Here is a 12,198-nt window from a genome sequence, read left to right on the forward strand (position 1 = left end):
GCCTCTCTCGATCATCTACCAACAACCCTGGCTCACTGGGGACATCCCAGATGACTGGAAGTTGGCGAATGTTACGCCAATCCACAAAAAAGGCTGGAAGGAGGACCCAGGAAACTCCAGGCCTGTCAGCCTGACCTCAGTGCCTGGCAGGGTTATGGAGCAGATCATCCTGGGAGCAATCACACAGCACCTGCAGGATGGACAAGGGATTAGACCCAGCCAGCACGGGTTTAGGAAGGGCAGGTCCTGTCTGACCAACCTGATCTCCTTTTATGATCAGGTGACCCGCCTGGTGGATGAGGGGAAGGCTGTGGATGTGGTCTACCTGGGCTTCAGCAAGGCCTTTGACACCGTCTCCCACAGAATTCTCCTGAAAAAGCTGTCAGCCCACAGCTTGGACAGGGGCACTCTGTGCTGGGTTAGGAACAGGCTGGAGGGCCGGGCCAGAGAGTGGTGCTGAACGGTGCTGATCCAGTTGGCAGCCAGTCACTAGTGGTGTCCCCCAGGGATCAGTGTTGGGCCCAGTTCTGTTTTAATATCTTTATAGATGATTTAGATGAGGGGATTGAGTCCATCATAGCAAATTTGCAGATGACACCAAGCTGGGGGGGGGAAGTGTCGATCAGCTGGAAGGCAGGAGGGCTCTGCAGAGGGACCTGGACAGACTGGAGAGTTGGGCTGATTCCAACGGGATGAGGTTCAACACAGCCAAGTGCCAGGTCCTGCAGTTTGGCCACAACAACCCCATGGGGAGCTCCAGGCTGGGCACAGAGTGGTTGGAGAGCAGCCAGGCAGAGAGGGACCTGGGAGTCTGGATTGACAGGAAGCTGAACATGAGCCAGCAGTGTGCCCAGGTGGCCAAGAAGGCCAATGGCATCCTGGCCTGTATCAGGAACAGCGTGGCCAGCAGGCCCAGGAAAGGGATTCTGCCCCTGTACTCAGCGCTGGTAAGGCCACAGCTTGAGTCCTGTGTCCAGTTCTGGGCCCCTCAGTTCAGGAAGGAGACTGAGGTCCTGGAGCAGGTCCAAAGGAGGGCAACTAGGCTGGTGAAGGGACTCCAGCATAAGTCCTATGAGGTGAGGCTGAGGGAGCTGGAGCTGTTCAGGCTGGAGAAGAGGAGGCTCAGAGGAGACCTCATCACTCTCTACAACTCCCTGAAAGGAGGTTGTAGCCAGGGGGGGGGTTGGTCTCCCAGGCAACTCTCAGCAAGACAAGAGGGCACGGTCTCAAGTTGTGCCAAGGGAGGTTTAGGTTGGATATTAGACAGAATTTCTTTACAGAGAGGGTGATCAGAATGGGCTGCCCAGGGAAGTAGTGGATTCTCTGTCCCTGAGGATATTTAAAAAGAGACTGGATGTGGCACTAAGTGTCATGGTCTAGTAACTGCAGCGGTAGTGGATCAAGGGTTGGACTTGATTATTTCAGAGGTCCCTTCCAACCCAGCCGATTCTATGATTCTATGATAAGGAGTCAGCCAAAGGCCTGTAGTAGGCCTGTAGATGCTGAGTACCTGAAGCTCTCACTGTGACTCAGTGGGAAGATCCAGCAAGGATGGCAAAAGCTGGGTAAGATCTAGGTCAGGGTGACTAATAGCCCAAATATCCAAGTGCCCTGCTGATGTTGGTCAGTCTTAGCCTGCAAGTGAACAAGGCTTTGTAGGGCCAAGATGTGGCCAACATGTGGCACTGCCCCAAGTCTTGACTTCCCACCAAGGCAATCAGCCTGTGCTGCTGCTGAGATCCCATGGGTCCAAGTTGCTCTCTCCAGCTTGGTTGATGAGCATATGGATCATCTCTTTCCCTTAAAGCCTCATCATAAACAAGCAGTGAAAATACTGGGAATAAAATCACAAAGCAGAGGGTTGGGTGAGCTGTCTGCCAAAGCACTCGCTCACTCCAGCTCCCCCGGGTCATCCCAGGACAGCAGCAGTTAGCTCTGCGGTGCAAAACGTTGAATTGCTCACAGATTTATCTGTAAATAGCTGCTTCAGAACCCATCTCTTAGGAGAACATTTTAACAAGCAATGAAAAGCCGCGTATAGCTCTTCAAACAACACTTGCATGAAAGCCTCTTGTGGCTCCCTGGAAAAACCCCAAAGCCCTGGTGTAGGTGCAAGCCACCTTCCCACCTGTGGATGGGTCTGTGACTCCCCAGGACAGCCCATGGAGTCCCTTGCTCAACCAAGTCTGACCCAGTGATACCTTGCAGAGTCCAGCCTCACACTTTGAAAGGTGTCCCAAAGGCACTGCTGAGCAGTTGTAGGTGTGCAGTGAGCTCAGCTGTTCTCATGTTGGTCATCCCTTAAACCGACATCAACAGTACACTAATGTCAAAAGCACCCTCAGCCTTTAGATATAGGAGGCACAGAATCTGCATGCATGGCACTTAAGAGGTACATGTGAGAAGTGATTTATACTAGTAGTAACCCTGTCAGCAGTAAACAGAAAACACAAGTGTTTACTATATTCTCCAGTCATTGGCATCATACATTTTTTTTTTCAGTATTTATTTATACTAAATAGGACACAAAATACAAATGATGCGAACTTCAGAAAATACTGTACCAGCTGCATCTCAGTCCAGGTCTAACCATCAGCCTTATCTGCAATCACCAGAGTGTGTCAGGAAATTTCACAAGTCACTTCAAAATGGATTTTTTTTTTCATCTTACACAGAGTTATGATCTAATTCATCCATGAGGAATACAAATTTTTGGACTAAGTTTATTTTTCACAGAATCTGAGTAGACTTTTCTGAGGCAGACTATTTCAGCTGTTTGAGGTGAGTTTAAAAATATATTCCAGTTATGAACTGAACTGTTTGTGGCAGCGACTATTCTGGTATGTGTTGAGGGGAGGGTGGGTAGGGGGAAAAGCCCAGCATATTTAATGTACTACTGCAATAGGAAGTAATAATAGTAGTAAACCAAAATATTTCACAGTTAAATTTAAATGACTGAGAAGGAACTAAAAAAGATGTAAATGAAGGTTTAAGACTCCTTTGTGTACTATAAAACCAAACAGGTCTTTTGCCTTCTTTTTTTTTTCCCATTTTGTTTTGGACAAACTGTACAACAGGACAGAACCAGCAGAACTCTGACAAATATTCAGAAACCAGCAATGATTAAAACAGTTCAGCTTTAAAAAGGAATTATCTCATGTGCTAAAGTAAAATCTTGATAATGAAATAGACTACGAACGTTATCATCTATGAATGTGTAACATATGCAGAGGGACTAAAAAATAACTTATTCTGAATATGATGTGAGAGAAGGGGCCCAAGTTTTACAGCTTGCAGAAAACAACTCACTAGTGCAATTGCTTCACTGTGAAAATGCTTACATACAGCTATAATTTCAACAAATCATAATATGTAAAAATTCAGTTACTCAGAACTATAGAGCTATGGTATTGTGCTGGGGATCCCATACTCATCTAGTTATGCATGGTGAATTAAAGGTATTTGTTTTAAACCTTAGAACTAACTCATTGGAAAAAAACTGGTATTTCTGCCTATTGGAAAGTTTTAAGTATCCACCTATTTTTTCAAAGGAACTTTTTAAGATAACATGCAATTCTACTAGTTACCTGTGCCTTCAGCTGAATAGCAGCATCATTTGCTGCCCTCTGGTGTAGCAAAAGAAAAATCACTTGTAATGAAAAGTAACAAATACAGAAATTGAGTAAACTGTCAAGATTTCTTGATTTATAAAATTAGTAAACCTTACATTTATGCTATGTGGTTTAAAAGACAGCCACGTTACCAAGAGAATTATAACAATTAAGTTAAATTTTAAATTAAATTAAAGATTAAGGTGGTGGTACATTTCTAAATTACTATTTTCTGGGTTTGGTATAAGCCATTTAAAGAAAACAAACCCTCTTAGCATGAAACTTTGCATGCTTTTTCTGTAAGATTCAAGCATTGTTCTTTTTCTCGTGTGCTGCCTGCTGGCTGCCAGCAGATGAGACACCTTACAGGACTACACAGAAGTAACTGATGTTCCTGTTTTGTTTTCTCTCTGGACAGAGTAACTATGGTGTGTGTAAGGCAAGAGAAATGGGAATAGCAGCAACTTCCCCCATGTGACTCTCCCATGCCACCCTTTTTTACTATGCTGCCTGTTTGGACAGGAGAATGGAAAGCTCCCAGGATCTGGTCACAGAACAGACACTAAGACTAACAGTAGCCTTGATTTAGATATTTTAAAATATTTAGATATTTTTGCAAGACTGCATTGCATGCCTAAAAATAAGTGTGCAAACTTGGTTAAGGAAAACCTTTCAGCCCCATTTCTCAGTATGTAAGGAACAGATTTTTTTCCATATTACCTGCACCAGCTTGTGTGAAAAGTCCAAACCAGGAAGTTTTCCACTTATCTCCCTCACTTATGGAAAACTGCAATAATTCCCCACAAAACATACAGGTACAATTTATTTAAGACCACTTCACCCTTGTTCTCATCTCAGTATGTGCAATGGAAATGGAAAAATGCTGTCTTTGAAGTCTTCAGAAGATGGATGTACTGATGTCCTCAGGAGCTCGCATACTTTTTCTACTTCATTACTGTATTATGATTGAGTATTACAAAACTAAGATAAAAACTCAAAAGGTAATAAAACTCAAAGGTTTTGAGATCACAGATTAAAAAAATAAAAAACATTGGTAAGCCTATCTCCAATGTAAAAAATAACAGAAAAACTCCCAATTACAATGCTCCATGTCAAAGATGGGAGCACTTAACTCTCTTCAAGAACGTTTTACTCTGAGGTCTTCCCAGTCATTACAACTCAAAATCTATTTTTACTATGACAAGTGCATAGACAACCTATTTTAAGTGACAAAAATCAACATCAGTTCAGTTTGTAGTCTAATATAAAAATCTGTCACCTCGAGGCATTTCACTTCATAATAGTAAGTAATCTTTGTTATCCTCTTGGGAAAGGTAAATTTGGAGACGACATCTGGCAAAACATTTTAGCCTTTCCCAAGCCTCTGCACCTTCTCTTCCATTGTAAGACTGTCTAACCCTGTAGCGATACACTCACTGTGACACAGGAAAGAATTTACTCACTAGATGGCAAGGAAGTATTAGGGGGAAAAAAACATAGCTAAGTTGTATCTGAAAGGATCAAGGGTTCAAAAACTCCAAGTACCGACGAGAGGATGATGAGGTAAGGGAATAGTATTTAAAGAAAACTCGTTTTAATAGTATTAAACACTAGAACAATTAACATGCAGCACCACAGATGACCCCACAGAGTAAATGCTAACAACAAATCAAAATCCTTGAGTGTCAACAAGCTTATTGTCTCTCCTCAAAAATCAGTTTTGCTGAGAGATCTCCTAGGTGTGAGAATGCTATCTGTAAAGTATCTGACTTGCACCTCACCAGGTATCAGAACGCCTAATACCGAGTAATCAGCATTCCTTATAGAACAAAGAATACTTATTAGATGATTGCCAAACAACACATTAGAAATGCCCAGAAAGTTTTATTATTTTCCATATCAAAAAAATCCGAACAACGGTACAAGCTGAAAGAGTGGAAGCTGGCAATTTACAAGACTTCCCGCTGTCAAGAGTACTTCGAGGGAACATCACACGAAGAAAGCGGAGAGAGCCGAAGTCCGAAGGCCGCAGACACCAACGCTCCCCGTTTTCCCAGAAGCATCTTCTTGGATCCTCCTCTGGGCCCAGACGCAGCCCGGGGTGGGGGGCTCGGTCTCAGGCGACTTCAGCGGAGCGGATCCGGGCCGGGCCGCCACCGCGCCACACCCGCAGAGCAGCGGCCTCTGCGCTGCGGCCGCTCGTCCCGGCCAACCCGCCCCTACAGCACCCTGTCCCGGGACCGCAGCCGGGAGCCGAGCGGGGCAGACTAGGACTCGTCGGGCTTGTCGGCGGGTGGCCCGCAGGGCTGCAGCATCTTCTCCATGAGGTTGAAGCGGACGCGCGCCTTGCTCTCGTTCTCGGCGATGGCGAAGTAGTTGAGCAGGTCGAAGTGGCCCATGTAAGAGCAGTACGAGTCCCGGTGCTGGTTCACCAACCACTCCCACTTGGTGGTGTCGGCGTGGCCCGTCCCGATGTACTTGGACTGCAGGTGCTCTAGCTGGCTGTGGATGGTGTAGCGGTCCGTCATAGCAGCGGCGGGGGCAGCCCGGCCTGAGCGAGGAGGCGCTGGGTGAAATGGCGGGCGGAAGTGACGGTCTTTAGCCCAGGTACCTTTTCCGCCCCTCTGACTAGGGCGCAGCTACTGTTCTCCCAGCCCGGCTCTTGGGCCGGCACTGTTTATTCACGGAACGCTGTGGCCCGCTTGGAATGGATTTTTTTTTAAAAAAAACCAACCAAACTTCCAGGAGGGAGGACGCTAGGGGGATGGAGCACGCATGCGTAGCCGGAAGGGCATGACGGGAGTTGTAGTCTGCGCCAGCCTGGGGGTGCAGGCCCAGCCCCGGCTCTGAGCCTGGTGGGGGCAGCAAAGCCCTCAGGGTGCAGGGAGCTGATTGTTACCGCTCCTGGTGCTGCCTCAGTATCAACTGCATTTCATTTTTCCTTCCTAAAAAGAAGGTGACATAGAAAGTCTGGTTGTGAAGAAGGAGAAAGCTGCCAGAAAAATGTCACGGAGGTGGCGAAAGCAGCCCGGAGCGCTCCTTCCCGTTAGGCCTTGGAGCACTGCCCTTCCCAGGCACCTCTGGTACGGAGAGTCCGGATAAAGGATATAGAAGTGCGCAGCACTTGCGGATCCACCCGAAATGAGCAGCTTGATGAGGTTAGGTCTGTTACATGCAGCTGGAAAGTGCTGTAGGTCTTGTCCCTGCTCCCTTGGAAGGTGGGGAGTTCTTGGCTACTTTTCCCCAGGCAAGCTTTCCAGCTGAGCAGGAACAAGGAATTTAGGTCAAGATTACGTATTACTGTTCAAAAAGATTTTTTTTTTTTTACAGTCCAGGTACCGTTTTTCATGAGCGTTAGACTTACCAGCTAATTAAACCACAGACATTATAAATTGCACTGCCTGTTCTCTCTGGTCAAAGTGGATCTTGAAATAAATTTTATCCACCAAGAAGGTATTCTTTCTTTTCCAGTTCCTTTTGAGGGCTCACATAATGTGAAGTTTAAAATTACATAAATGATTCATGCTTTCATAAGATAATAGTTTTTTTAATTACTTTCTTTAAAATAGGAAAGACACATTACTAGAAATTTTCCAATGAGCTATTTCTCCCTGTCTCCTTAAATGTCCTGGAGTCAAAAATCCACAGACTTGTTCTCTGAAAACCCAGATGATTCTAAGACCCTTTGTTTAAAGCAAGCATCTTAAAACACTGAAGCCACACAAAGCAAACAGTGTCCTGAAGTGTCCTTGCCCTTCATTGCAAATAAACCTAAATGAGAACTGTAATTTTTTATTATTAGTTTTTCCAGGATCTGTTGAGTTAGTGCTATTCAGGGCTTACTTAGCAGGAAGCAGTTTAACCCAGCTGGATACAGCAATTGCGTGCTGTGTTTGCTTCCAGAGAGAACAAACAAACACAGTTCCTCTGTATTTTATAATATATGCTGGTATATAGAAAGGCAAAAAAAAAAAAAAAAAAAAAAAAAAAAAAGACATGAGAAAGCTGTAATCACTTTTTTAAATCTTCTCTTTATAAAGAGTAGTATGGTGTAAAGCAAGCTAACTTTTGATAGATGTTCATTGCCAACACAGTGACACATAGGGCTGATCTCAGAGCTGTTTTCTGTTTATTATATTGGAAACTCAAAGACAGGTGATATATACATTCATTAAAATAATCAGGTTTTGGAATAGAAAACATCCTCAGAAGCTTATCCATCTCTTGCAGCTGGTGCAGGAGTTTCTAGGAGTAATAGCCCCATTAAATCAAACAGGTGTTCTTGTTTTAGTTCAAAAAAACACCCTGGAAAGGAAGTGTAAGCTAAGCCTCAATTTTTCAGCAAGCTTCATAGTGGTCCAGATTAAAACACTTCGTTCAGGCATTCAGAGCTCTGGGAAAATATGTAGCAAAACTTCAGTCTCTATTGGCTTTCATCGAAAAGTCCTGTGAAAGTACCAGACAAGCTTGCCAATGTTATGAAGAAAAATAGGTAATAAAATTACCAACCAAGGGGCAACTAACAAACATTTACAAGTAATTGCCTAACTTCAAGTGTCACTTGAAAAATATAAAGTTTCACTGCTAACTTTAAAGAATTATAATCAAATGTATTACCTTTATCTTAATGTCTTCATCCAGCTCAAAATATAATCTGAGTTTGGACCTTGTTTTTCTCTTGTTATGTCCATGCAAAATTAATGCCTGCACTTGGGCACTTTCATTTCAAGTTTAGGAATATTAAGTGGGCAGGGAGAAGGAGAGGATTTATGTAGGTATGCATATGTGCACATATTCAGATTTATAGAGAAAGAATATCTCAGTGGTAATATGCTTATGCAATTAGGATTTCTGAATAATTTATCATTTTAGGATTTTTCCAGGTTTTTTGTCCTGAATGCCATTAGATACAATATCAGGATATTTTATTTCATCTTCATCTCTGAAATCATGTTGATCAACAATTAATATCTGAGACAACCTATAATTACTTATGGGAATCACATAAATCTATTGATGTAAGCGCTGATCTATCTGGAGGGTAAAGATAGTATCACTTCAAGCCAACCTTAAATGGTCGAGGCCTCAGGAACGTGCCATGAGCTACAGTCGCCACTGGATGTCAGGGTTAGACCTAGATAAACTCCTTCCCGAACCGGAGTTCGTTGCTTAACCAAGAAGAATAAGGTACATTCTACAAAGTCATTCTACAAATAAAATTTTTCGAGGAAAAAAAAAATTGAGATTGCGTTAGGCTGTAAAGATTGATGCTAGAACTTAAAAATGGTTTAGAGATTATGTGGAATATGGTCTTTATGTGGAAAATTATTGTTTTTGTTAAAAGTCTATTTTTCTGTAGACTTTTTTCTAAGTCTACAGACTTTTCTTTAATTGCTTCTGTTGTAACAGAGTTCTTAAATCTTTGTTTGCAAAGGTCATGTTACCACTCAGCTTTTTTATTAGTCTGCAAAAATTACTTTTCTTTAACTGCATGGTCTTTTGTTTTTTCTCAGATTTCCTGTGTCCTCACATACACTGCAAAAAGCCTTTTTTGTAATGTATGCAGTTTATCAAATGCTGCCATAGCCTACCAACAGGATCAGGAAGCACATATTTTGGTCCTGTAACAGGTGAAAGGTCTTTGTACTGCTTTTCTTAGAGGCCCTGTGAAAACTTCTATTCATAAGCATATATTTTTCTCCATCTTGTCTTGCATAATCTCTTGTAATTTCTACTCCTTGCACTGAGTCTTCTCCGGTGTGAGAATGTGTTTTGATATTACAACTGCTTGCAGCCTTTGGAGCTGGTGCTGGGAGAGAGAGGAAATACAGTCCCTGCAAGCATAGCTAAGTTTTTAACTTACTCCCACTACTTTAAACTATGTTTTCCTATTGCTTTGATTTTACAGTTGGTAACTCAAACATCTGAAAGCTCCTTTTAATGTTATGTGGCTGATTCTTTGCTAAAGCTGCCAGATAAGAAAAACCTGGAATAAAAATTAGGAAAAGAAACAATGCTGTGGATTGTACCACTGGAAGCATAGACTTCGAAGTGCTATTTGTCAGTGTTCCTATCTGGAAAAGGGAATCATGTTGTTTTAAATCAGACTGCAAATGGAGAAAATCATTGCTGAAAAGTTATAGTGGCCTGAGGCCCTGGATAATTTAATGTTGGGAAGTGCCACACTTAGGCTTTGATATGTTATGGTGTATCAAAACTTGGGAGAGAAGACTGTTTTACTGAGTGATTTTCAGCTTGTGTTAAATAGAATGATGGATTGAAAACACCTCTTTTTAATGTGAGTTTCAATGTTTTTAGGATATTTTTATTGGGGGGGGAGTGTGTGTTTTGGGGGGGCTGGGGCTTTCTTTTAATCATATGCTGCCGAAGTTATGCACTAAGCTTATTTAAGCTTCCTTAAACACCTCTAAAATATTGGATTCTGTACTACATTATTGTTGCATGATGGTACAGTGGAAAAATAAAAGTCCTGATCAGGCTAACTGACCCTGTGTTGGATCCTTCTCTATCAAACTGTGTAGGTCTGTGACCTGCACTAATGGCCCCTTGTCTAGGAGCATCTTACAGAGCACAGAGTTTTGGTCTGGCAGCTTCACGCTCCATTGCTTGCATGTGAGTATTACCATGACACACTACTCCTTCTTCCATACACGTTTGAATAACAGCTGTGTCCCTTAGGTGTGCCCCACGGTTTAGTTAGCTTAATTTAGATGCCAATGAGAATTTTGTGGTGTGGTGTAGGAGCAGCCTAAAAGTAGAGCCACAGTAGGGGTCACTAGCACAGCACTTACAGATGGCACCCAGAAATAATGTGGTGATTTGAGAAGTGGTGCAGAGGGAGAAGAAGGAGCAGCTCTAGCAAGAGCACAGCAGAGGTGTGGGAGAGACAGCTCTCACTTGCTGTTTAGAGGGAAGTTCTCTATTCCGAAGCCATTACTTTGAAAATAAAACCCCCTCCATTAATGTGATTAGTTACTGCTTCAGGCTAAAAATAAAGATAATATTAGTCTGCCAGGTGAACTGAAATTGCTTGTGTCCGTATGGATACATTTTCGTAATGGGAAAGGTTTGTTCTTGTCATGCATTTTGTAATAAAATGAAGTAATACTATTAAACACAACAAAACTAAGGAAGACTACAGGACTATCCAAGATGGATTATGTCCCCAGTTTTCTTTGGGTGTCTTCCCTTTTTTGACCTGAGATAAACTGTTAGAGCTAATACAGCTATTAAATGTGCTCAATAAGGTATGTGAAGGTAACAGTGATAAAAGATACACCTTTAAATAGGCCCTAGAGAAGATATCAGAAGTGTACATGAGCTTAAAGTAGAAGAAATTGATTTGACCATCAAGTAGCTTTGTATATCTTATCACTGTCTTCTTTATACGTTCAGGGAAGAGTAAGGACAGAAGAGGTGAGTTTTCTTTTTTTAAGTCTGACCCTTGAAGCTGCTTAATGCAACTGTTTCTTTTTTATCTGCCATGTATCATGTTTAAAAATACTGATTTCTTCAGAGTAGTATACTTAAAAATATTCTGTACAAGGAAGCCTACCATCCTCTCACCCCTTCCTCTCTATACACAAGTGCACAAGTATTCACGATTTTACCTCCTGCTTTGTGGAGGATATTTGTGTTGTCATCTTTATCTCAAAAAAATCTAATATCTGTGTTCTGCACAAATGCAAAACCCATCTGTTAATACACGGCAAGTCAGTTCATAAAAATAAAAAAAAATACAGCATCTGGAGAAGTATGGAGCCACTGATACCAGGGAGTCACTAACTCATCTATTGGGTACTTATTCATGCTATTAAATTTCAGGGTGTGGATTGCTCGTGGGCAGACAGCAAAGAGAATGGATATTTAAGGAATTAGCATTGTTGCAGAAGAACCAATATAACTAACTGTTCCTTCTGTGCATCTCTAGGAAAAAGCAAACCAGTAACTGCCAGTAAACCACTTGTTTCTCAAGCTGCGCTGGGGACTTCCTCATTTGAAATAAGAAATGTACATAAGCTTCTTGCATTTACTGGAAGAGTAAAGCTTTCACTACTAAGGCTATCTGACGTATCTCACTTTCACCTTTTATCAAAGTATTCTTGTTTATTACATTAAAGCAGATAGAACGTGATTTTTCACACCAAGCACCATAGAGAAATTTATATGTTCAAAAAAGTCTTGATAACTTCAGATCAATGTCTTCTTGCTTACTGGTTTCATTCTTGGGAATGTCTTGTCATAAGGTAAACATTGTTTAATTCACAATAAAAAATAAACCCAGAGTGTTGAGACTTGACAAGAAATATTCCACTCGGAGCAAGGTATTTAAAGCCAGAATTGGAAAATGTTAGTAATGTATGGTGATAGCCATCCCATCTATGCATTTTGGCATGTGATTTGAGAGCTTGAAAGAGAATTACTTGTTTTGGAAAGCAAATATATGCAAGGAGTACAGCAGAAATATTTTATCTGTTTTAGAATGCAATATTTCTCTCCACTGCCTCAGCAACATGCAGACTGAGAAACCTTGAACTGGACAAAATGAAAAAAATTGCTGGACAAA

At 42.1% G+C, this 12,198-nt stretch overlaps 1 protein-coding gene across 1 annotated transcript; it reads right to left on the bottom strand.

Annotated features, from left to right (window-relative positions):
• Window positions 1-5,475: 5,475 nt before the first annotated feature.
• SF3B5 (splicing factor 3b subunit 5) lies at window positions 5,476-10,110 on the bottom strand. The gene has a single exon (XM_071740496.1). It carries the CDS (start codon window positions 6,137-6,139, stop codon window positions 5,879-5,881), a length of 261 nt encoding a protein of 86 aa, XP_071596597.1. The 5' UTR covers window positions 6,140-10,110; the 3' UTR covers window positions 5,476-5,878.
• Window positions 10,111-12,198: the final 2,088 nt, after the last annotated feature.

The sequence above is a fragment of the Heliangelus exortis genome, chromosome 3 (assembly GCF_036169615.1).
Source record: "Heliangelus exortis chromosome 3, bHelExo1.hap1, whole genome shotgun sequence".
Lineage (NCBI taxonomy): Eukaryota > Metazoa > Chordata > Aves > Apodiformes > Trochilidae > Heliangelus > Heliangelus exortis.

Excerpts from the sequence above, each read along its gene's own strand:
- SF3B5 (XM_071740496.1), bottom strand. The coding sequence starts at position 6,139 with ATGACGGACCGCTACACCATCCACAGCCAGCTAGAGCACCTGCAGTCC.